Source organism: Haliotis asinina, chromosome 14, assembly GCF_037392515.1.
Source record: "Haliotis asinina isolate JCU_RB_2024 chromosome 14, JCU_Hal_asi_v2, whole genome shotgun sequence".
In the NCBI taxonomy this organism is placed as follows: Eukaryota; Metazoa; Mollusca; class Gastropoda; order Lepetellida; family Haliotidae; genus Haliotis; species Haliotis asinina.
The window spans coordinates 32287466-32312907 of NC_090293.1; the positions used below are offsets into that span (position 1 = coordinate 32287466).

Genomic DNA, 25442 nt, shown 5'->3' on the forward strand with positions numbered 1-25442 from the left:
AAACATGAACAAGGATGAGAGTGAGTGAGCTTTTAGCAATATTCCAGCAATATCACAGCAGGGACATCAAAAATGGGCTTCCCATGTGGGGAATTGAACCTGGGTCTTCGGCATGGCGAGGGATCGCTTTAGCCACTCAGACCCCGTCAACTAGAGCTGAGAGATACTGCTGAGAGAGAAATACGAAACAGTTGAAAACACCGTCTATCTTGGACAGTGCAGATGCCTCGGAACTTGACAGGGACATGTAACAAATTGACGATCTCTCTACTGAATATAACCGGAAAATCGATAAATCTTGTAACCCTTTGATGTCACGGACGTTTAGTTTGCTTCGGACAGTCGGACATTTCCTTCAGTGAGTGAGCTCAGTCTCACGCCGCACTCAGCAATATTCGAGCTACTCTATCTGTAATTAATCGAGTCTGGACCAAACAATCCAATGATCGACAGCAAAATCATAACCCATGCTTGTCGTAAGAGGCGACTAACGGGTCGGGTATTCAGACTTGCTGACATGTGCTGACACATGTCATCGTATTTCAATTGCGTAGATCCATGCTCATGTTGTTGATCACTGGATTGTTCGGTGGTGACGTCCAGGTACGATTATTTTCAGACTGCCTACATATATATCTGGAACATTGCTGGTGTGTTAATGTTCGAATACATAACCATTTTTAACTGTCAGTTTAATCTCCCCACCTAGCCATGTCCCTCTTCTCTGAAACAGACAATAGAAATATATTTGGCCTGAGCATGTATATTATAAATTATACAAGTGATACGCGAGTGATATACCAAGGCATGTTGTACAGGGAACGCCAGCGTTATGAATATTTCATCAGAGCTGTGTCATGATATTACGACAGAACTCACTGGACCAACTGGAGCGAAGCAAAATCAATGATATTTTACAACCAATTCAACATGTAGATATCAGCGGTGCCATTTCTTTAGAATGTTTTCTACATTAATTTTAAAACTGGTTTTAAGTCTGCTTTGAAAAATGTAAATTCTCACGTCGTACATGTAACTGTTTATTTCCTTATTGACGTGTCTGTTCATTGTGGCGTGTCGAACGCCATGTTTTATCGACGCGGTTGGTCCCGATTAAACGATCCGGATTATACCAGGACATACTGATATGTTGCCATACATCAAAGATGTGATTAAGAGCCTTTGATGTTTCGGTGAAATTGTTTTATGATGGGACAGTGGGACCTGAAGCTACAATTTGAGTTAATTATGCTCATATCTAACCTGTAAACTTATTTGTTCTATCTATAGCTGTGGTCGATAGTTTATTCATCATCTACAACCAGTGGACAGTGTTATTGATCGTGCTTTCGATTTGCCAGTCAATATTTACCGTGGGAGTTATGGTATACCATACCTTGGACGATGGTTAATCATATAGAATATTCTTCAAGGGGTTCTGTTTAGATAGGTGTGACGTTTGCATCGATCTAAAATCTAGGCGATGTAGGTAGAGTGAATTCCATGTGTGGTCACTGGGTTCTAGAGGCTGGGTGACATGGGCGTTCTCATGGGTAGCAACATCAGTATTGTTGCAAGGTTCATCCGTCACATATAGAAGCAAAGTACCACCATGCAGGAGCATAAGGACGTGCATCCGTCACAGATAGGGGACCAAGTACCAGCTGCGCCTGTCAAAGACTGAGGCCAAGTACCAGGTGCTCCTGTCACAGATAGGGGACCAAGTACCAGGTGCACCTGTCGCAGAAAGGGACCACGTACAGGGTAAACCTGTTAAGATAGGGGACCAAGTACCAGGTGCACCTATCACAGATAGGGGACCAAGTACCAGGTGCACCTGTCACAGATAGGGGGCCATGTACCAGGTACACCTGTCACAGGTAGGGGAATAAGTACCATGTGCACTTGTCACAGATAGGGGCCCAAGAACCACCATGCAGCCAAGCACAATGTGTATGAATGCCATACAGGGACCAAGTGCCAGGTGTATTTGTCACAGAAGGGGGACATGGTGACACCTTGTAGCTATACGGAGGCACAACACAAATGCATGATCGTTGACAGAGCTGCATGGCTGTCATAAGCTGACCTGTATAGAACTTCGACACCCAGGGTTGTAAGCTGGGGCCAGATGTACATCTCACTACACACTCTATGTGTACAATTACAGACAAGTGAATAAATACGACGTGTAATATATACCACTCGTACATTCACGGTAAGGAATTATGGCTATTTAAATTTACATTCATGCCTTTGAAACTGAAAACATGACAAAAAGCCTTGGGAGTGACTGTCTCACAAAGCTGTGTTCACCATACTCCCTGTGTTTGTGTACATCGTCCTTGGCACAGGGCCCCGTGGTCTTAAGTCTCGTCTCTACTTAAACGTGTGTATGCGAGACTAGGTTCACATTTCATTATCTAAGCATGTTGACATTGAGTGTTGATGTGTATATCACCAGGCACAACACCTTCAGGGTGTAGGATCTGTTGAACGCCGTGTAAACGTAAATTAATGCTTGGAGTGTCAGTCGAGCAGGGCATTTGCCAAATATTCGTTGTCATTTGGGTAAATACACACCGTACGTGAACTGCGGAGATCTGCAATTAGTATGTGGCATATTTAGCGTTTGGCCGCCTACATCCGACTTTCCGCCTTTGTGTCGTTCATACACTTACCCCTTGAAGTGACGCTGGTTCATTGATTCACCGACCACGGCAATACATCGGCCACATGGAAACAATATTTAATATTTTTTTTACAGACTGAACCAATCCAAATTGATAAAGCATACTGAAATCTTGATGGACAGATTGATGTGGACTCAACACCGACTTTCCCTTTATATAAACTCTATGTAAAGTAAAATTTAGAACAAACTGTGGCAATAAATTTTACACTAAAGCAAAACTTGTTGGTGACGAAGAAAATAAAGCGATTGGCTTTACTACTTTACTAACTATCGTGAAGCTAAAAGGGTTAAATCATTATTTGTAATCCACCTTGGACGCGTTTTTTTTCAGAAAATCTGTGAATGTTTCTTAGTTATACTAATCATAGTACCATACCAAGTTTTATAAAGACAGGCAAAGTATGGAGGGTGCAAGTAGTGGATAGTATCAGAACATTGTGAAATTAGTTGCCAGAACAAATAAAACTTGTATTCGAGCCTTGTTTAGCTGTGCTGCTTTTAGAAGCTAGAAATATACAATAATGAAATGTTATCACATGGAAAGACAAAATTTAGTGACGACTAACAATCCATAAGCGTTGGAGAGGGTTCAAAAGCAAGATCACACAGTCAGTTGCAAGAGTGTTCATGTGCATTGAAGCAGCCCTGGCACCTTGGACTCACTGAGGTAAGTAAACTTTGCTGAAAATTCTTGGAAGATCATTCCATATCCGAAGGATTTAGCTGGGTTCCTGAAGTGTTGGAGGATTCGGAAGACGACGTAAACGTCTCTCCATTACATTCGGGACATGTTCAGTAGGGAACAGATCGGGGGATCGTACGGGTCAAGGTAACACATTAACATTGTTCTGGTACTTCTGGAGCAAGTATCAGAGCATCACTCCTAGTAGTGGAGAGTTATCGGAACGTTTACCCTGGAGATATCGGGGATGGTATCAGAGTGGTCTGGCGCTACAGGGTTGAGTAAGTAAATGTGTTAGCAATATTTCAACAATGTCACAGCTGGGACAGCAGAAGTTTGCTTCACACATTGTAACCATGTGGGGAATTGAACACGATCTTCGGCGTGACCAGCGAAAGTTGTAACCACTATACCACCACCCCCATATGCTTATAGGATTGAAACGTCACCCCAGGCCAAAAGACACACTCCATGAATAACTGTGGGTTATTACGTCCGACCTTTGGTTGTTGATAGGTTGCTTTGTTGTAAAACAACTATATTACTAATATGCCCCAAAAATGACCATCCTTCTGCGACACACACATGTGAAGCACCCTCAAACCTGCACTATTGGAATCAGTTAAAGGGCACAACAGCATGTACTGCATTGCGTTGTCTTCCTGTGTTTACACTGATACGATATTTAGTTCACGTAACACTATCGGTTTCTCCATTGGGGAGGTACCGTAGTTTACCTTTTACAACTTTTCTCACTACCAGCCGTTTTTCGTTCACTCATTACTGTTATTTGGCATTCATCCGGCACGATTGTCGTAGTTCAGTCAATGGTCCAGTAACAGTGGCGATTCTGAAGTGAGTGAGTTTAGTTTTACGCCATACTCAGCAATATGGCGGTTGTCTGTAAATAAGCGCGTCTGGATGAGCATCGATTTGCGGGATTCGGAACCAATAACATGTGTCAACTATGTCAGCGAAGTTGACCACTCGATCCTGTTAGTCGATCCTCTAGACTTGCATGGGCTTTCTTGGACATGTTTGTTTCAGGGCCTGTATGCCCTCTTTAACAATTAAGAGCCTGTTTTTATTCTAAAGAAATGGCGTCCTTGTTGCATTAATTAGAGGAAATTTGGTACCTAAAATTCACACTGCGTGTCACTTTGACATGACGAAGAGAATTTCAGAGGTTATTAATCCTATCGCGATGTAAACCACGCATCCGCCGGCAAATAAACAACACCGCTTATCCGGACTCTCAGATATCCGGAAACCTCGCCTGCCAAACAACGTTTTTGAGTTTCTTCATAACTTACTTGATAACGACAGTATCATCTCCACCCAAACACCACATGTACTGCAATTAAGAAATTGTAAAGCCATAAAATTTGTTCCTCTTCAATGGATGAGTGAGTTTAGTTTTACGGCGCAGCAATATTCCAGCCTATGTGGCGACGGTCTGTAAATAATCGAGTCTGGACCAGTCAGTCCAGTGATCAACAGCATGAGCATCGATCTACGCAATTGGAATACGATGAGGTGTCAGACAAGTCAGACCAATCCCGTTTGTCGCCTCTTACGACAAGCATGGGTTACTTAGGATCACGGGTCTCTTCCTCTTCAACGTTCAACATTTAGGAGAAACGAAATACATGTGTATTATACATAAAATTTTGTTTGTACGGGAGTAAAAGCTACGGATCTCTTCAGTGACACTAGTTTGACATAGTTCATTCAACACTATAGCTTTCATTGGGGAGGTACTGTAGCTCACCTATTACAACCTTTCTCACAAACAGTCAGTCTTCATTTATTCATAACTTTTTGGCATTCATCTGGTCTGCTTGTCCAGACCCATTCACAGTGGCAATACTGAAGTGAGTTAAGTTTTACCCCACTCAGCATTATGTCGATGGTCTGTAAATAATCAAGTTTGGGCCAGAAAATCCAGTGATCAACATCATCAGCATCAATCTATACATTTGAGATATCAGCCATGTGTGTCAGTCAAGTCAGTGAGTCTGACCACCTGACCGCTTAGTCCCATGTGCAAGGAGGCTTGATGGCATTGACACCAGTGAGCAACATTCAGTCCCCATGCAACAAGTAAAGCAGGCCCAAAACACATCAGGCCACTAAGACAACCCTGTAATTTTGCTAATGACTTGCTGATACATCAGAACAGTACTCTCGGTTTAAGCTGAAACTGATGCCTCAGATGTCAGACACTGGTATGTTTGTTTACTGCTTGATGCTGCATTCACCAGTATTCCATGAGATGAGAGTAAGTAAATAATCGATGAATGCAAATGTCTGCAAGTCTGAAAACCTGATTCTGTTGGCTGCCTCCAATAGCAGCTGATCTGAGATAGAAAAACATGGATATGTATGCCTGGTCAAATATCAGGTTCCAGACGATGACTGCAGCATTAAGCACACCAAACTGAATTTACTATCTTGCAAACATGAGCACACCAGGGTCCCGATTCACAAAGCGATCCTTGCACTAAGGTGATAGCAACTCCCATACTTCAACATGGACTTAGGGCATCATAGCTACGGTTGTTTTGTGAAACAGGCCTAAGATCTCTTAACAGGTCAGCCCATAAGTGTGCACCTGCAAAACCATCAATTGTATTCTACAATACAGTGAGTGGGGTTTTATGCTACTTTCAGTAATATTTCAGCAATGTGATGGTGGGTAGCACCAGAAATCAGCTTTGCAAATAAACCCATGTGGCGAATTGAACCCAGGTCTTAAGCATGACGAACAAATGCTTTAGCAACTAGGCAATACAATAATGACATGTTAATAAGAATAATTCCAGAATTGTATTCATATATATTTATTTTCTTATTATTCCATTCATATATAATGTGACACCTGAGATTCCATGGATGCCAGTGTTACACACTGGTTGTAGGACACAGAGACCAACCAGAAAATACATTCCCTCTGCATCTTCATCTTTTACAATCTGGCTACAGGAACAAGTAAACACATTTAATATTCTGGTACTTGCATATAGCATCCTAAGTGCATAGACCAATTAACAGACAAAACCTTGTACTGTGGGATCACTGACAATGTGGTTTGTGTTATTTCCAAATTAATAATACATATGATAAATATTTAAAAGCTGTCCCAAAATGTTCAGGACAGTCAAACATTTAAGGAATGATCCTATTCATCCTTACCCTGTCTTATTTTTTTTTTACATGTCAAGCAAGATATGTCAGGTCAGCACTGACAACCCCACAGGGATTCTACAGTTTAATTTCTGACATAGTCAAGACATCAAGGCCTGGATTTTTAAAATGTTTGTAGTCCTAAGAATTCTTAACCTTGATCATGGGCTTAAATAGTTTGTTGGTCTACAAATGTTTTGAAAATCTAGGCCCATGCCTTGAACCAAATTACCTCACCATGGATTGAGTATAAATATTTTAACTAACTAAATGACTCAGGAGACTATTGTATGATTGTTACTTTTCCATCTCAGCCGTGAAGGCAAGCGATCAGTTGTATGTACAATAACACTTGAAAATATGTAGACTGTACAAGTACATGGACAGATGTTTGAGTGGAGAGAAAGACAGGAGGACTGGAAGACAAGAGTTGATAGTGATATAGAGCTAGTTGGTTGTAGGAGGTAATATCTACATCACATAAACCAGGTATGTGACCCACCATTTCTACGCATCTATATATCAGTGACCGAATGTAAAGGAACCAAAGATTCACCTCCAGGATGATAACAAGAAAGTAATGAACATAAAGCAAGAGACCAGTGTGAATCAGTTTCACCATGGTTTGTTTACTTGGATACAATACTTGGTGTCACATGATGTTACCCCACCAACAAGACTATAAATCTAAATGAAGGATGTGAGGTCCTTTTCACCTTTCTCAAATACTGCAGCGTCCTGTATTCACCATCTCAGCTTGGAATTTTATGCAAAAAGAAAACCTATCACAAGTATTCTTCTTGTGGAGCTCACGTAGTCTGGTACTGACAAACAACACCATATATGAACTATATGCAAAACTATAATGGTAGCATAATATTACTTACATTCAGATTTGAAAATAGTTTTTGATATGCAAGAATCTTATGTGACTGAAGAAGACTGGCACTTACAACAAAGTTCAGACAACTCATGCTAAATATTGAATCTTCCAAAACAGGTATCATATCCAGAGCAAAAGATCAAATCTCAATATCAAGAGTGAATGGTAACAGTGGGTGAGTTTACTTTAATGTTGCTTTTAATAATATTCCAGCAGGGGACACCAGGAAAAATAGGCTTAACACATTGTACCCATGTGGAGAATCGAACCTGGGTCTACTGCGTGACAAGCTAATGCTTTAACAACTAGGCTACCCAACTGCCTGTGAATGGAAACAATTTAGATTGAGACCCGGTGTGTCACTTTCAACATTAAACAAATATTCATGTCAGTTTTCATGAATTTCAGTTGATCTAAGACACATATACTCTCTGTGTAATCTAACAAAGATAACATAATACCTATACTGAGATTCAAAATCACAGAAAATAATAGGAAAGTAAAACGAAGTAACAAAACAATTTCAGTCTCATAAAAATACTACTTTGTTCAATACTGATGAAAACAAACTTACATAATAGTTAATAACTCTTATGTATATTTCTTGTATTGCAACATCCGGTGTAATATTGTTTGATCTGGACATAAGAGCATCAAATGGGCTTTGTAGTCCATATTTCATCCATATTTACAAGCACTGGTGAACTGACACCATGTATACTAGCCCCAACACCATCCATCTTTGCCAGAGGGTGGGGAAGTGTTGTATTAATGAAAATGACTTACAGTGAGCTTTCAGACAGACAAGACTGATGGGGAAAAACTGTCAGTTTTAGCAGCCTCTTACTAAAGTGAAAGTCTCAACCAAATCAGGAAATGTATTCATAAGTCTCATACTGATGTTACTACACTAAACATTACAATGGGTTTTAAGACTACTGGTTGAAGTCACATTCTGTATTTAAATGAGACCAGGTTTATAAGATATGCCTTCAGGGCTTTGACAGCTAATGGTTCTGAAATTTCATAAATCATGCAGCTTAAAGGTGGTATAAACCCATGGGTGCTGGACCTCTGGATCCCATTTTAGATGTCTAGAGTAGTGATTTGAGTCAAGTGAATCATTAGCTGTGATATCAGAACACACTGTTACAGGCACATATGTTTTGAAAGCTTTAACTTAGAATTTCCACCAATGCCATTAGGCTTGAACCTTGTCTTAAAATATTGTCAGTAATAGCAAAAAAAACCTGATCTTAGACTGTTACTCTGTATCCCTCAAATTTACACAACTGCAGACAGGACATGTCAAAATAACTCACTTTGGCCTAACTGGGCATTCAGTGGGATGTGCAAGAGGATGTCCAGAAAAGCTGCTGAAATCAATAGATCAGACTATAGATGGCAATTAGGTTGCTCAGCCAGGTATGACGACGGAAAGTCGACTCACTTGGCATGAAATGGATGCACTGCCTACTGGCACAAGGGGTCATCTCAGATATTTTGTGCTTTTTCATGTGCATTGAATATGTCTCATTTATTGATTAACATCTTATGTTTCTTCCATGAAGTTTATGTTAAGTTATGTAAAAGAGTATAATACCTGATACCCATAGAAGAGCATCGAATTAAATGTCTCAAAATATATTGGGGGCACATGACTGGATATAGTTATGTATGTTAGGACATGCTGTGTACTTTCCCACTTGAATTCCCCTATGGGATTATCATATCTTAGCTGATATCTCTGTCCCCCTGCCAGACCCCAACCATTGTCTGCTTCACCTGTCCTAGAGTTCCTTTTGAGATGACCCCTTCTGTCTGTTTCTATGGACTCCATGGTAGCTACATCCTAAAGAGTTTCAGGGTGAAAGTTAAGATTTTTTATATTATCCAGTTATCCTTTATAATGAAGATAAATCTAATTTCAAAATGGCATTTAAAAAGTGCCATTTGTAACACAGTATCAACACACACTAATTTGCATAATGCCATGGTCTGTTCCAAACAAGTGGCTTTGGACTTTGACAAAAATCTGCATTGCTCATTTCTGCACTAAGCACTCCTCCGTAAAGTCCCTTTTCCCCTTGTTTCCTACCTCCCTACCACTGGAACTGTAGCAAGCCCGAACTTATTTTAACACATATTTCACTTTTTCACATATCAACTACATAAATTGTAGAGATAAACATGAAAAAAAGGTTGTTATTTTTCTATTTCCAACAGTACATAGTGGAAAGACCCCTCTGTGGAAAGAAACCCTCAGTTCGTCTGTTCTAAACATACATTATGTGATCATTACAAAATATTACTTCAAGTAACATGCCAGGAGGTGTCAGTTGGAAGTGTCTCAGAGTTTCTGTCCATGTCTGTAGACTACCATGGACACAGATGTGTCGAGGTGACATGTCAAACACTGACCATCAGTTGTAGGGATCCACGGCAATAACTTGAGTGAGCGAGCGAGTTTAATTTTATGTCGCTTTTCACAATATTCCAGCAATATCGTGATGGGGAATACCAGAAATGGGCTTCACCCATTATATACCTGGGAAATAGGGAATTGAACCTGGGTCTTTGAAGTTATAAGCTGCACATTAACCACTAGGCCACCCTACCAAAACTGCATCAATTAGAAATGAGTATGTTTGGTTTGTGTAACATCAGACTCAAAGTGTCATACCATCTTAACTATAACAGTACTGACTATGAAATCTAGACTTAAGCAGAAAATCGCACATGGACATTGAACCTCAAAATGTTACTGGTCATTGTATAATGATAAAGACCTTGGACCTATAAGCTCAATTTGACTTGGCTAAAACCAACCAAAATGGTATAGTCACCTATCCATTAAGTTGGAAGATTCTTTCTTGATTGTACAGAAACAAGCAGTTATATGCTCTATTTTGGAAACATCTAGTTTAAAACTAAACTTTCTCAGCGACAAATCTGTTCATAACCATCTTCTATTCTATCTAAAGGTTTCAAGGCTACTTTGGAACAGGCTGCAAACTTGAATTGAGATATATGCCTCTAAGAAGGACATTTTATACTTGTCAGGAATTCAGGGGTTACTGATAAGGGAGTTTTAGACAAAACCGTGTCCAAAAAGTCTCTGGAATTATCACAACAGCAGGAGACACATTACCCTGATAATCAAAGATGGGTGTGGACTCGTTTGAAGGTATAAAAGTGTTAGGACTTTTTGTCGTCATCTTTGGGGGACACTGTAGCCTGCTGAAGCCCGCTCCAGTTAAAGTTGGACATGTCTATTGGAAGACCATCATTTTCTGTCATAAAATTGGTATCAAAGTCAGCAAATATCCGTGAGAGGCCATTCAGGGGATAGTCACTGAGGTTTTTACCCCCCTTGTCAGGTGAGATCTGGAAGATTCCAAATTCGGTGAGAGAGTTATTTGGGGAACGTCCAGTTTTCTGACCATCCCCAAACTGTGGGGATCCAATCAGCTTGAGAGCATGCACAGCCTCTTCTTGTAAAATGTCCAGAAAACTGCCATCAAAAGGCCCAGTACCCCGCAGAGGTGTCAGTCCTCGAATAGGGGATGGAAGATGTTCAGGAGATATTGTAGCATTCCTTAGAGGAGTTGATGTTGTCAGAAGCTCACTCTTATTCTTATCATCCGGCGACTGAAACAGCTGTCTCAGAGGAGTGGGCAAACCCTTCTCGAACTGATCATCAGGTTCAGAGTCAGAGGATTCGGCCAAAAGAGTCTTTTCTTCAGGAACTTTTGGCAATTTTTTTATACGACTTCGAGTTCTTTTCTTTGGCTTAGGTGCATAAATCTTAGGTTTAGGAAGACCTTGAGTTGCACTGGCCTTTAATTGTTTTGATGTTTGTTTCTTTTCAGTCTGCCCACCGGCCACAGAAATACCCTGTTCCTTTAATATGGAAGTCAAAGCATTTTCATCTTCAGAGACATCTGCATTCAGCCATGCCTGTCGCAGGATGTTCAGACCGGGCTGTATGGATTTGTCTGTGTGTTGTGGTGTCGGAGCACACGCGATGGGGACAGGTGTATTGACCGAGGAAGTTGTCTCAGTCGGTGCCGGAGTGCCTCCAACTTGGTGCTGACTGCTGGGGAAATGGACGATGATTGGTTGTTGTTGTTGCTGCTGCTGCTGAGGCACATTGTGGAGTGGCACTAGAGCATATGCCTGCACCGGAGAAGGGCGGGGGAGTATTGGCATGGGACCTGCAATGGAACAGTCCAACGTTAAACTGGTATTCCAGTGTGTAAGGAATAGTTCAACACGGTTACACCAAGACAACTTTCAATCTGACACTAGCATACTTGTACAACCTCTGAGGAATATTTAACAGGCAACATTGGTCAACATAGAAATCAAGAATGTGTTGACAGCACTGAACATTCAGAGCTCATCCACATGCAAAAATATTCTCTGTCCCCAACAGAAAAAGAATTGGAGGGAAAAATATTCATTTTGAATCAATTTAATAGTAACAATAATAATATATTTGTAGAGTGCCTTCAAACTTTGGCTGCTTAGTCACACTTTTTCTGATTGACATGTCAATGTAAGATTTGGAGTTGCAGGGATCACTGAAGAAAAAGGTTTTCAAAAAGGTACAAAATGATATGTAGGTCTAAGCATTCTTGACCTGTCATGGTAGCTGATTCCATGAAGTACTACTTACTTGTAGGAATGATGGAAAATCATTTGAAGCATGTATATAATGATTTCTGTTCTTTTCAGAAGGAAAACCTGCAACTGTACTTCTGTTGTTTGAAATATCTTCCAATTTCTGTTGAAAAATACTGAACAGTTTTGCTCCAGAAACAAAAAGATGACAGACGGAGAGACAGATCTCCCACATATGCAGGGGAAAGAAAGAAAAACAAAGCACAGTTGCAAGGTATTATTAAGCTAAACATGTCAGTTGTGTGGAGACAGCTACCTGTTCTTTTCTTCCTGAAGCAAGCATGAAATGGGAATGGCTGTTGAGGCAGCTGCGGGAGGCTGGAGCAGGACGAGGGTGGCACTGGGACAATGGATGGCTGGAAAACCCCACTGGGGTTGTTCTGGTTGATAAACAGCGGGATCATACCTGGCAGCTGTGTGGTTGTTTGGATACAGTCAACTGTAGTCTTGTCTGAAGACAAAGTCAGTCAATACAGCTATCAGGACCCATTAGACATCATGTGTGACAATCTAATGATTCATATTATGAACAACAATGCATGCCTGCCAAGCTTCAAATCATTTAGTCTCCTCCTAAGATCTGCACAAGGTGATAGGGAGAGAGTGAGTATGGTTAGCAACATTCTATCAATATCCCAGCAGGAGACACCTGAAATGGGCATCACACACTGTACACATGTGGGGAATCAAACCTGGGTCTTTGGCGTTACAAGCAAACACCTTAACTACAAGGCTAGCCCATTGTCCCTACAAGTTCATAGCAACCATCTCTAACCCAGAATCTCCACTGGAGGCCAGTACATACTTGTATGAGCTATTTTCAATGAAATCAACTTATGCAACAAAATCCAGTTTGTTTAGATGAAGAATCAGAATGATGAATACCTTTGCCTCCTGCTCTGTGGTCTTGCTTCTCGTCATCGAACTTAAGGGTCCACCTTGCTCCATGTTTCTTCTTGTCTTCTGATGTCCGGATAAAGCACTGGTAGTATGACAGATTATGACGTATTGAGTTCTGAAAAAGCAATTTTAGGCAACATGATGCTGATGTTACGCAAAACCTCATTGCAACCAATGTCTAAACAGTTCATCTCAAAATAATCATCTTGCACAGTGTTGTGAAAGAGGATAATTTCTGGTATTTGGGGGTCCTTTTGATTTACTGGATCCCCTGATATTCAGAAGCGAAAATGACTGAATATAACCTCACTTACTTGATGCAAACAATCATATTCTAAGTTATTGCTCCAACTGGCAAAAGACTAAGATTTGAAAAAGAAAAAACCTCATGAAAACCTGATGATGAATCATAGTGGATGGGACAGATAAACGAGAACATGTCATATGGCTCAAGTGCCAAGATTGTGTGTGTGTGTGTGTGTGTGTGTGTGTGTGTGTGTGTGTGTGTGAGAGAGAGAGAGAGAGAGAGAGAGGGAGGGAGAGAGAGAGAGAGAGTGTGCGTGCTCCTGCAGTGATCAACAACTCGAGTATTGATCTCTGTAAATGGAATACAACGACCACTCGATCCTGTTCGTCACCTCTTTGACGACAATTTGCCTCTGTAGATCAATTCTAAAGCATGATGAACATACAAAATACATGGAGCAGAGAGTACCTCCTCTGACCTGTGGAGATCTGGGTTAAAATTTATTTTCAGTAACCTATTTTTGTCTTATGAGGTGACTAACGGGAGAGATGTTTCACACCACTTCTAGCAATATGGGCTTCACACATCGTACCCATGTGGGTAATTCGAACCTGGGTTGTTGGCGTGACATGTGATCGCTTTAACCACTAGACTATCCCACCGCCCTCAGGTGCCACAATAACCTGCTGAACTTCATTATCATCTCTAAAAACATATCATCATGTAGGACTTGGATTTTTTGCAACCTCATGCCATGACAGATTCACTATTGCAAACAAATCTGGTTGTTGAATAGAAAATTGCAAGACTGAGATAGTCTTTTTGTTCAACTACTTTCAGACTACAGTCAAGCACCATTGTCTCACTGACAAACAACTCACACATTAGCCTTGTGATTACACAATAACCTCATTGGATTCTCAGTATAATTTGACTTCAAACTATAATCCACTATCAGTGGTGTTTTGTCAGTACTAGTGACTACTTTGTCATTAATTCCTTCTTAATTAATCCTAATTTAATAAAAAGTGGCACCCTCAACTCAGTTAGCCTTAATTAGTTTAGCCCTATTGCATCCCTTTGATTTATGTCACATTGAGTGTATAGAGATGGTGAAAAAACTCAGTCCAGAGGGATACTGGCCCTTGAAAGGCAGGTGAATATTGAGTTTCACTGCAAATTTCGAGTCAAAGGGATAATTTTTCTTGTTGGGACCATGAAATTGTATCAGGATATCTGAAATATTGAGAATGTGAATTACAGATTATGAAGGATTTTGCCGGGACCAAGATGTTACAGCAAGACAACCAAGATATTGAGTTATCAGAGTTCGACACAACAGTATAACTAACACTGTTCTGTCTGTACCCACCTTCCAGCCTGGCTTAGCTGTGTACTTATAGAAAGCAAAGGTCTCCTCTATCCACTTGCATATCTCCCTCAAGGTCATCTTCTGGTCAGCTCGGCTTTGCAGCGCCATCTGGATCAGCACCATGTAGGAATATGGAGGACGCTTTGTTCGCCCACACTCGCGATTTACCTAAAACATACATGCATATGATATACCAACATTTGTAGAATCTTATAATGAGCATGTCCATGAAAAAAAACATGTCTGTAGGACTGCACATTCCGTATTTTTTTACTTCTCTGAAATGCAGCAAGATCATGATGATAGAAGTTTGAACTTTTGACGATGGCCATTTTAGTACTGGTGTTTGCATGACATATACCTGGAGTGAAATGATGCAACAAGGTACCATATGTATCATGGTACAAAGAAGAAGTGTATCATATGTTTGTATAATGAATCCAATTTAGCATTTCATATGTAGAGAGGTGTTTAACTGTTAAAAGGCAATAAGATGTATTTGCAAAAAGGAATATTCATGAAGCTATGAGGTAGAATGGGTCTTCAGCAAACCATGGCTGTCATAAGAGGCGACAAATGGGATCATATGGCCAGACCTATTGACAAAGTTAACATATGTCACTGTATTCCAGCTGCACTGATTGAAGCTCATGAAACACTGTATTGTCTAGTTCAGACTACTACAAATATTCTTCATCTGGAAAACTAAACTATCGTTAAACAATTTACAAACAATTGTAACTTCAGAATAGTGCCACCAGCTAAAATACCACACTCGGCTCACCCTCACTATCTCATCGTGATTGTATTCCTTCCGCCGACCCCTCTCCTCGGATGTCCACCGAGTGGCTACTGTGGGTGGGTCAGTCTTACTGCGGGCTGGCTTCTCTCCCAGCTGGTACGCGCCCAACCATTGAATGTTGGCCAGGGAAGTGTCCAGAGACTTATCAGCACCTTTATGTTAAAAAAGGAACAAATTGCTGTTGTGTTATACGTAGACTATACATGGACAATGTTTTGAATGAAGTGTCTTATCTCACAATGCCCATCAAAGCCATATGGAGGAGAGTATATACTAGTGCTTGAGTGTCAGTCATTGTAATGCAATTCAACATGGAAGTCAAGGTGTCCTTGTCATGAACTTTACATGCTCTCACTGAATTACCAGAAATATTCTAGAAATTACAGATGCAAAGTCATCATTTAGCATATTCCACAGTGAATATACTTGGCACTTGATCAAAGTTTGTTGTTTAATGCAACATTAAGCAAGACAGTGGTCGGCAAAAATAACAGTCTGGAACAGATAATCCAGTGATTGATACTGACAGCAGTTGATGCAATCATTTAGTAGATTCTCTTTGTGTATCAATAAGTATTGTGTTTGTAGTTTCTGATAGGAATTAGATTGATTTTGCATGTTTAGAAGTTTGGGGGATAAATGTATGCATGGTTAGAACATTAAAAGCAAGTGAAAGAGTGAGTGTTTGTTGAGTTTAATGCTGCTTTTAGCAATATTCTTGCAATATCACTATGGGGACACCAAAAAAGGGGCTTCACACATTGTACACATGCAGGGAACTGAACACCTTCCTTCAGCATGACGAACTAACACTTTAACAACTCAGCAACCTCATTGCCCCTTTACATATTAAAACTGTCCTTGGATAATATCAATATATAACCACAGCAACATGTCTGACCACAGAAACATTATACTAACCATGGTAATTGCGAGTCACAAGTGAAATCTTACCATCATCTGAAAGCTCAGTATCTTTCTTTTCCATGCTTGCTGACATAGGTCGTCTGCTAAATGTAATCTTGGTTTTGATTGGCTGACCAGGACCTGACTGTGTGGTTGTAACAGAAGAAGGAATCATCTCTGGCGTACCCTGAGATGAGTGCAGTGATTGGCTGGACAGGTTCTGAGAGCCTGGAGTCAAGACAGTGGATGACAACGAAGACACGGACAGGGATATTCCTGAGTCGGGTGATGCTCCTGAAATGTTCAGTGTTGATGCTGATGTAATTGGTGTTGATGATGCTAACGGTGATGGTGCATAAAGAGACTTTACAGCTGCAGCTGACGGTGGGGTTAGTACATTGGTGGAGGAAGGGGTTGGGTATTGGTTTGGTGACACAAGGATGATCTTGCGTACTGCAGGATGAGTCTTGTAGTCCAGGCTCGGTGTTGGGGTGTTGAAGGAGCCACTTGCTTGGGTAGTTGTTCCTTGAAATAAGTCTGGACTAGCAGACATCACAATCTTTGACTGCTTGACCGATCCTGCAGGGGGAGTGATGGGGGAAAGCTCACTGCAAAATAGATTTCTTTTCACAACACCTTTCACTCCAGGATCGTTCCCAACACATACAGGAATATGTGGTGGGGGGTCTTCATGGATTCGAGTCCTCTTGGCTGAGGGTAGGACCAGCCCCTCAGCTTCCTCAACATCTTCAAGCTCATCATCTTTCAGGAAGAGATTGGCTGAAGAGATGCCACTGTCATATTCATCATCACCAATATTTGACAAATTTTTGCGCAGACCATCAAGTGATTGTCGGCTGGATGACTGGTTAAGCACCTGGAGTGACCCCGAGGTCTCAGCTTCCGTGACATCCCCATTCTCATCCTCCTGCTTGATGATGATCACATATGTCTGCTTTGCATCTTCCTCAAGAGCCTGTTGAGCAATGCCACGTTTGGGTACTTGTAGTTCTTCAGGACTAAAATCTAACTGTCCATTTCTGCTGGTCATAGTTGACTGTCATTCACGTTGAAGTGTTGTTGGATCATCACCTGTAACAGAAGAGGTATAAGCTGAACATCTGTGAGTGTGAAGAATTTGAACTGATTCACAATGTTTATTTTGTACTTTTGAGGGAACAGTTGCAATAAGAGTGGGTTTTTGATCGTTCAGATAAAACGAGATAAGTTAAGTTGGTGTTGAAATGAAGACAAATCTTTTAAAATGCTTAGCACTAATTGTCTCAATAACCACTAAATCCTTAGTCCTTTTAAACTGGTGACAACAGTTTGTCAGATGATGAGCAAATAATGAAACACAGATCTGATTTCATTCTTTGATGCTGCATTTCAATTCTTTCATCATTTATGCTTGAACAACAAAAGAAACACAGCGTTTTTTGTCAAGTCTTTCCATAGAACACATAACCATGAACACTTACAAATGAGATTTCACTTTTCAAAACTTGTGCTTCTTATGCTGTTCAGTATGTCATACATTCAAGTAACAAATCCACCCAAAAGCATGAATACTGAAGACTTGGTGTGACTGATACACTGATTTTGCATCATCTGCGTGCTTAGTGAATATTGAACTACTACAGAAAAACACCTTGTAACCTACAGCAACAAGGCTAATCTGTTTAATCATACTTAAATATACCAGTGATATAGAACAAACTTGATGGGTAACAACGTCTTTATGTCATGAGTGATATTTTGATATTGATTCCTGCACCATTATCAAGCAGGAATGAGGTGTTATCTAAAAAGATGTCTCATATTGGGCATCTCAATTTCTAACATGCCACTCAACAAGTATACCAATGATTTTCATAAAACATTTTGTGCAACTTATATGCTGACAATTAATTTACTTAATTACTCAACGACAATGTGTATAAATGGCAGACCATTGAGAGGAGCTTAAGCACACTCTACAACCCAGTAAGACACTGTTTCGGCAGTGGTCTGGGAAGCAAAATTCCACAAATCATGTGATAAGGTATTGTGATGTACATGATGTAATTTGTATACTGATTTCTAAAGTTAAGCCCCACTAATTGTAAGGTGCTTTAAAATGTTTTATCCATCACATCATTATCCCCATCCCTGTCATCAACAGTGACAGATCAGAAAATTCCAGCCTGATACCACATATTGTTTGAACTGTTGCATGTCAACTCCCATGTCAGGATGCATGCATTCTTGATGGCTTTATTTGGAACAGTTTAGGCCTTCCAGAGAATGCACTTAGCTTGCTGCATGAATCATTTTGTTTATCATTCTGTAATTATCCTGCTATTCATGACTTACTGTTCAAATATGTCAGTAATCTCAATGTGTAGTAACACTGACTTCATGGAGCCCTTTCAGAATATGTCCATCCCTAACCTTGGGGGCAAACAGATTCTATGCTATAGTTACACCACATTTGTTTAAGGTAAGTTATACCCAATTTTCTACTCTTTGGCAGCTCCCTCCAAATTTCAAACTAAGGTCATCCTTCTCAGTCCTGCTATTGTGTACATCATGTTCAACTTGTTGAACTTGAGTATTTGATAATAGGATGAAGCTTTAAATATGTTACAGCTGTTCAAAGATGGCACACGAATGCCTCTGTATTCTTTAATCCAAAAGTGTGGAATAAAATTGAATGGATTACTACTTATTGTATGCATGATAAAAATAAAACTAATCAAATCAAACTTGTTTCAATGTTCAAGTTCACCATCCATCCATGACGGAAATAGACATAACGTCCGTGAATTGAATAAATCAAATCAAATTCTTTACAACACACACTAAACACAAAAACGAAAACCTTACCTCATTCTAACTGTGATTTGGGTACAATAGCACTAATGAGAAAGTGACAATTCGTGTTGGAACATAGCCTAATTGGTCATAATTGATGGAAAGCAAGTCTGAGCAAGATTGTCAACCATTTTTAAATTTTGAGACACGAAATGAACAGACCAATCAGCGTTGAGGATTGAATAATCGCGAGATTTCCCGATATCTGTCTCCCGAACTCATTGTGTGTAGATTCGTTTCATTGGATAATATTTTCATTTTATCCAATCGGCAGACACCTTTCAAACTGGCTGATTGTATTGATCATGGCGACTACATGAAAACATTATGACTGAATGAGTCTGGACATGTCCATTGATTTTAGCGGGCAAGTTCGCTCTTGTGTCATTGTTGATGTACACTATTAATGTGCCGTTCGATATCCAATTATTATAACAGTCTGCGGTCAAATTTCCAACAGCTGCCCCATTCAAATACTATTAGCTAACAAACCGATATGATGATGCATCTTTTGTCACATCAGTTGCTAAAATCTCAATTAAAATGATCAATGAAGGTATTATTTAAATGAGCAAGTGACGTGATAAGACTGAAGATAACCGGTCTATGTTCTAAATATAGAAAAATAAGTTTTTGTTGTCAAGGGTTTAGTTCTTGTAAGAGTTTGAAAACTTAGTCCCTCAAGTGTTAATGCAATGTTTACATTTGACGTTTAAAGTGACTGACATCTGAGAAATGCTAAGAAAATGTCGTACAAGATCAGTTTGAAAATATTTGGCATTATTGACATTTTTACTCACTTTAACCAATCATAGGAATAAATTCTTATGCCATATGTAAAATATTACAATCAAACATTAACGTCTCCTGTGGAACAGTTTGAAACTTTTGGTTACTGTTATAACTTTATGAAAGGCATAAACAAAATATATTACAGTTTTTATCAATAACATCTCCTTTGTTCAGATTTGTCAAACTGTGTGACAGCAGTAGGTAATGACCTCCAAATACCACAATTTTTAATTTTTCAATTTCAAAATGTCACATTGTCATAATTTCAGATATGCCAAGGAAAGGTTCACGAAAATCTATACTTGAAAAGAAACCAAAATTAGATTTTGTCAAGAGCCCAGTAAATGGCCCTGAATGTCCAGTTTCCCCAGTCCTTGGGGCTCTTCATCCTCTCACAGCCAAGGCCATAGCTGCGGATGAATCTAACCTCACTTGGGTATGATTTCTATTTTCAGTTTCAAAATGTTTGAAATAAGTGCGGCTCAATGTGTGAGTGAGTGTAGTTTTACGACGCACTCAGCAATGTTCCCATCTTTAATTATCCAGCATATTATTATATCTCCATACCATTATTTTAATATACGTTTGACCCATAAATCACCAAATGTTAGTTGTGGATTAGTAGTGAGGTGGCCTGGCGGTTTATGGTTTAAGACCTGGGTTTGTTTCCTCATATGGGTCTAATGTGTGAAGCCCTTTTCTGGTTTCACATGCTATGATATTGGTGGAATAATGGTATAAGCAGTGTAAAACTGTACTCACTCGCTCACTCACTTTGTGGTGAAGGTTAAGTCACAAACTCCATATCTGATATTGTAGACATAGTAACTTTTGTCATTTGTGCGTTCGAACAAATTGAAATGAGCCTTTTTCATGTTTTACTTAGATCTGCATTAACAATAGTGGTCTAGTTTGAGTGAACCCTTGATCTGTTTCAAATGGACCACACATAGAAAAATATATTTTCTTGAGCATAATGACAAGGAGAAGGGGGTCCTTCGGCTACCAGATGTTCTACCCAGTGGAGTAGCCTGGTGGTTAAAGCCCTCGCTTGTCACATCGAAGACCCAGGTTCGATTCCCCTAGTGGGCACAATGTGTGAAGTCCATTTCTGGTGTCCTTGACATAAAACCATACTCACCCTTGTCGCAGTATTTATATGAAATTCCAAATTAGGTTCCCTTGGCAGGAAACACGGGCAGCAATTTTTTTCTTCGTTTTTTTTTTATTAAAATCAAGATTTTCTTACACTTCTAGGACAGTTTCAGCATTGTAATAATGTAAAAAGGACCGAGGTCACATGGATGGAGGTAAAGCTAAAGCCCAGTTAACCCAATTGTAATTGGTCTTCAACAACTCATGCTTGTAAGAAGAGACGAACAGGATTGGGTGGTCTGGCATGCTGACTTGGCTGATAAATGCCATCATTGCATAAATCAGTGCTCATGCTTTTGATCACTAGACTATCAGGTCCAGACTGGACTATTTACAAACGACTGCCATATAGTTGGAATATTGCTGAGTGTGGCAAACAGATAACTTCTTGTGTATGTTACACTAACTTACAGTGAAGTAATTTGACTTGCATCTTTGTTACTTTTTAGATCTCCCCGAATTTCCTTGCACGTCAAGGTTTGAGCCATGGGAAAATAAAGCTCCTAAGAGGAAAGAGAGTGCACACACGTCAGAGACATACGTCATGTGAAAAGGAAAACCATGGCGACAGTAGACGAGAAAGAGCCCTGGGCAGGTTGAAACCTTTGGCATTTGTCACAGATGACAAGACTGATGAATCAATTGGAAACCTTGAAAGTCTGACACCACCTCGAGATTTCTCTGTATCTAGGAACCTTTGTCCCAGTCCTGCTTCTGATGTGCAGACTCCTGAACTGAAGGAAAATGTTGGTGATCAAAATAAGTGCTCTGATAACAGTGTACTTTTGAGGAGACAGCGCAGGAGAGGAGGCAGCTCCAGTCATAAAACGATATCTGATACTGTTTGCAAGGCGCCAAATCTAATTGAGTCGCCTTTAAGGATATTAAACTTTTCAGTTGAGGATAGTCAGTGTTGTGATCAGTCTCAGATTCGTAGATCGTTGAGGTTGCGAGAAAAGTACATGGATTCGGTCAAATTACTAAGGACTCCGCCACGGCAGGCCGTGAAGGATGCGAATGTGCTGGTAGTGGATACTCCAGAGAGTGAATATGGTCTGAGACTCCGAAGAAGACAGCTGGCAGAGTTGAAGGGATGTGTTTCTGGAAACACTTCTTGAAATTTTAAACATGTTAAGAGCTGCAGAAGGGTGAATGTGTACATAGTGCCATCCTTGATATCTCCAGGGTATACGTTCCGATAAGTCTCCACTTTACCCTGGACGCATCTACGGCTCTGCCCGATAAATTTATTACCTCCCTTTGCTGACTCCGCCTTCTCACAGTAACCAATCAGCTAGGCCGCCGTTATAACTGAGCTTGCCAGTGTCAACAAAGGTAGCGGTCGCAACTGCAAAGGTTTGCTCGCAGTGCGTCCCAGATTTTAGGGAAATCATACAAACAAATTGACAGGTCCGAAACTTTAAAACAACATATGCAAGAAAGCCTTCTACCTCTTCCAGATAACCTCTGGATGGTTTCTGTTGACAAGTATAATCGGTTAGATAATTCAAAAAATGAAAGTGAGTTGTGATTGGTTCGCTCAACTTCCCAGCATAGACACCTGACTGGATCAAAAGACAGTCAAGGGAGGTAATAAATTTATCGGGCAGAGCCGTAGATGCGTCCAGGGTATAGTGGAGACTTATTGGAACGTATACCCTGGAGATATCGAGGATGACATAGTGCATACTTGAGCAGAATGTTACTTTACTACAATATCTTTGTAAGTGTTCAGTTCTTCACTGTGCTAAGGTCAAATTTTGTAACATTCACTAGTTGGAGTTTATTGTCCATGTCTTTCCCAGCAATGAATCATTTACAGTCAGTACTACCAGGATTGCATCTGAAAATACATCTTCCTAAGTAAGAGTATCGATTCTTTATATAAGAGTGGTTATGAGATGGTTATTCTTGGGTTGACCATGTCATTTGTTATATAGTAAAAATGCAATATCAGTACACTGTATATTTGTGTGAGTGGATTGAAAAGTTTGTGAAACACTTGATATTTTGGCACACGTTGGCTGTAGCCATTGTAGATCCATGTTTTGGAAACAACATTAGCTTTGAATGAAGCAAGATTTCACTGTCTGGGCAAGGAGTGTTTCAAGAGTTCTGTTCTGGTCCAGAAGAGTCAGGTTTAAACTGAAAGTGTTAATATTTGACTTTATTAAGAACACTCAGCCTTTGAAGATGTTGCAGATAGTGCAGATAGTGCAAGATTACTTGTCCAGCAGATTGGTGTGTTGCTTTCTCCCCCTTATTGTACCAACTTGAATTCTTCTATTTATTATTCAGCTTGTTGAACAAGGAAGGAAATTGGTCAGGCTTATAATAAAATAGGATAGTTTCCTTCTTATGTTTTGGGTTGGTGGTGTAGCTTGGTGGTTAGAGTGTTCACTCGTCGCACACTGAAGTCCTGGGTTAGATTTACCATGTGGGTACCATCGTGAAGAAGTCTATCTGTAGTGTCCCCAACCGTGATATTGTTGGTATTTTTCCATAAGCAGCGTAAAAGTAAACTCACGCAGTCACTCACTTATTTTCTGTTTAATGTGTTTGTTATTTGACCAATTTCTCAAAACTAACTTAAGTTTTTACTCAAATTTCAAACTGAGTTTGACAAAATTAACAGCTGAATTTTAAAAAGCTGTATTTTTAACATAAAAAAATCCATACATACTTAATTAATCTATCCACCAAACTGAAATTTTGTGCTGAGTTTAATATTGATTTCAGTTCATTCAGGGAAATGAATTGTCCTATGTTTACTCAAATTTGAGTAAAAATGTCAAACTTAAGTCAAAACTGAAACTTAAGTTTGTTTTGAGAAATTGGGGCCAGACCAAGTATTTCTTCTAATTTCTTGAGTTTGACAAAGCTGGCTTCAGTGTTACAGTTTTTGATTGAAAGCACATTCAGAAGTACCTTATGATTAATATATATCTTTAATCATGTTAATCTCTCAGTTTATCGTTAACCTTGAGATGCTTACTGGTCACATGATGTTATCATACCGTCATTGCTGATATTGTTTACCTTCGGAAGCTTATCATCATCCAGTGCCATGACTAGTTGACAGAACATACAAAAAAACCCAAGTTATCAAAATTATTGTGTTGCCCATACCTCAACATGCTCAGATTGAGTAGTGAATTTCTTCTACTGGATAAGCTCCAGATGTGTGACTATCCCACTCATACATTTATGTGCTATTAGTATTGATGGCTATAAAGAATAATCAGAAATATTGTCAATGGGAATCAACATAGTTATTGATATGAAAATTATGTAATCAATAGTGTCGCAATTGTACGACTGTGATGAAAAAATTGTCAAATTTACGTCAAAAATACACAAAGTTAGGTAATTTTTCCTGGGCAGCCCCTGAAATATGTTCAGGATGATGTTTCGCTGGTAATCCCAAGCTTTAAAATGTAATGACTCACCACTGATGTGAAATACATGTATGTTGATGTCTTACATATTTTTCATCATTTTTGCTCAAAATTACTTCTTTGATATTAATCGATAATTGATTGATATTGATGTGATGATGATCAATCTGTATGATCTGCAGCATTTGAAATAACTGCTTGCCTGACAGCCGGGGATGGGTTATTTTCAATGTTGACTGTCTGTTTCTCAAATCAACCTGCCCAATGGTTGGTTACAATTTTGACATGTATACATATGAAGATATCTTGAGGGCAGGTAAGTATTGGTGCAGGCTGGCAAGTTTTACATCAAGCCCTCCATGTGGTCTGTCTGAAATTGTTTTGAGTTTGATATCCTGTCAGTAGCCAGACTTAGCTATCTATTGTGAAGACATGGTTGAATCTGTCTGGCATTACACCATATTCTCCTTATTGAATGCAGGGACACAGTTGACCCTTTTGCCATGAGTAGCCATGTTGGGTCCCTTTTGCATCTGGCAAAACTGTGATTCTAGATTTTTTCTGATTATATTTCTTGTCAGCACAATACTTGTGATAATAAATGTTCAAGACTGGCTTTAATCTGAGATTTCTTCCTACTACAGGCTTTGATGGAACTGACATACTGATCCCATCAATGGCACAGCAAATCACAGATTATATGAAAACATAAAAGCAATTGATTTGAATGTGCAATAAACTACTGCAATGTAGTCTTATTCTTTCTTGTTATTGACACAGTTAACCCTGGCTAGTGAAAAGGTGTGCTTATATTTAACAGTGTTGCAGGAACAAAACTTCCGGAATGATGGATTTCTTCAGATTGTGTTTGTTTCATATATT

The 25442-nt window shown here is 39.7% G+C and overlaps 2 protein-coding genes across 3 annotated transcripts; one reads left to right on the forward strand and one right to left on the reverse strand.

Annotated features, from left to right (window-relative positions):
* Nucleotides 1–6336: 6336 nt before the first annotated feature.
* LOC137261901 (forkhead box protein M1-like) lies at nucleotides 6337–19372 on the reverse strand. Its single transcript, XM_067799708.1, has 7 exons — nucleotides 19228–19372; nucleotides 16408–17451; nucleotides 15436–15605; nucleotides 14652–14819; nucleotides 13018–13147; nucleotides 12389–12583; nucleotides 6337–11663 (listed from the first exon to the last, which is right to left on the reverse strand). Exons 2-7 carry the CDS (start codon nucleotides 17408–17410, stop codon nucleotides 10645–10647), a joined length of 2685 nt encoding a protein of 894 aa, XP_067655809.1. The 5' UTR covers nucleotides 17411–17451; nucleotides 19228–19372; the 3' UTR covers nucleotides 6337–10644.
* Nucleotides 19373–19511: 139 nt separating this feature from the next.
* Nucleotides 19512–25312, forward strand: LOC137261412 (uncharacterized). Of its 2 annotated transcripts, XR_010954853.1 has the most exons (4): nucleotides 19512–19582; nucleotides 20277–20443; nucleotides 21612–22348; nucleotides 22791–25312. XR_010954853.1 is itself a non-coding variant. In XM_067799158.1 (3 exons), the coding sequence occupies exons 2-3, from the start codon at nucleotides 20279–20281 to the stop codon at nucleotides 22278–22280; spliced, it is 834 nt and encodes a 277-aa protein (XP_067655259.1). In that variant the 5' UTR covers nucleotides 19512–19582; nucleotides 20277–20278; the 3' UTR covers nucleotides 22281–25312. The 2 variants fall into 2 exon arrangements, 1 of the variants encoding a protein (XP_067655259.1); XM_067799158.1 differs by having other exon boundaries at nucleotides 21612–25312.
* The last annotated feature ends 130 nt before the right edge of the window (nucleotides 25313–25442 follow it).

Excerpts from the sequence above, each read along its gene's own strand:
- LOC137261901 (XM_067799708.1), bottom strand. The coding sequence starts at position 17,410 with ATGACCAGCAGAAATGGACAGTTAGATTTTAGTCCTGAAGAACTACAA. Across the intron at positions 13,148-14,651 it reads CAGCTAAGCCAGGCTGGAAG|AACTCAATACGTCATAATCT; the intron begins GTGGGTACAGAC and ends TTGCTTTTTCAG. Across the intron at positions 12,584-13,017 it reads CCACAGAGCAGGAGGCAAAG|ACAAGACTACAGTTGACTGT; the intron begins GTATTCATCATT and ends CTTTGTCTTCAG.
- LOC137261412 (XM_067799158.1), top strand. The coding sequence starts at position 20,279 with ATGCCAAGGAAAGGTTCACGAAAATCTATACTTGAAAAGAAACCAAAA. Across the intron at positions 20,444-21,611 it reads ATGAATCTAACCTCACTTGG|ATCTCCCCGAATTTCCTTGC; the intron begins GTATGATTTCTA and ends GTTACTTTTTAG.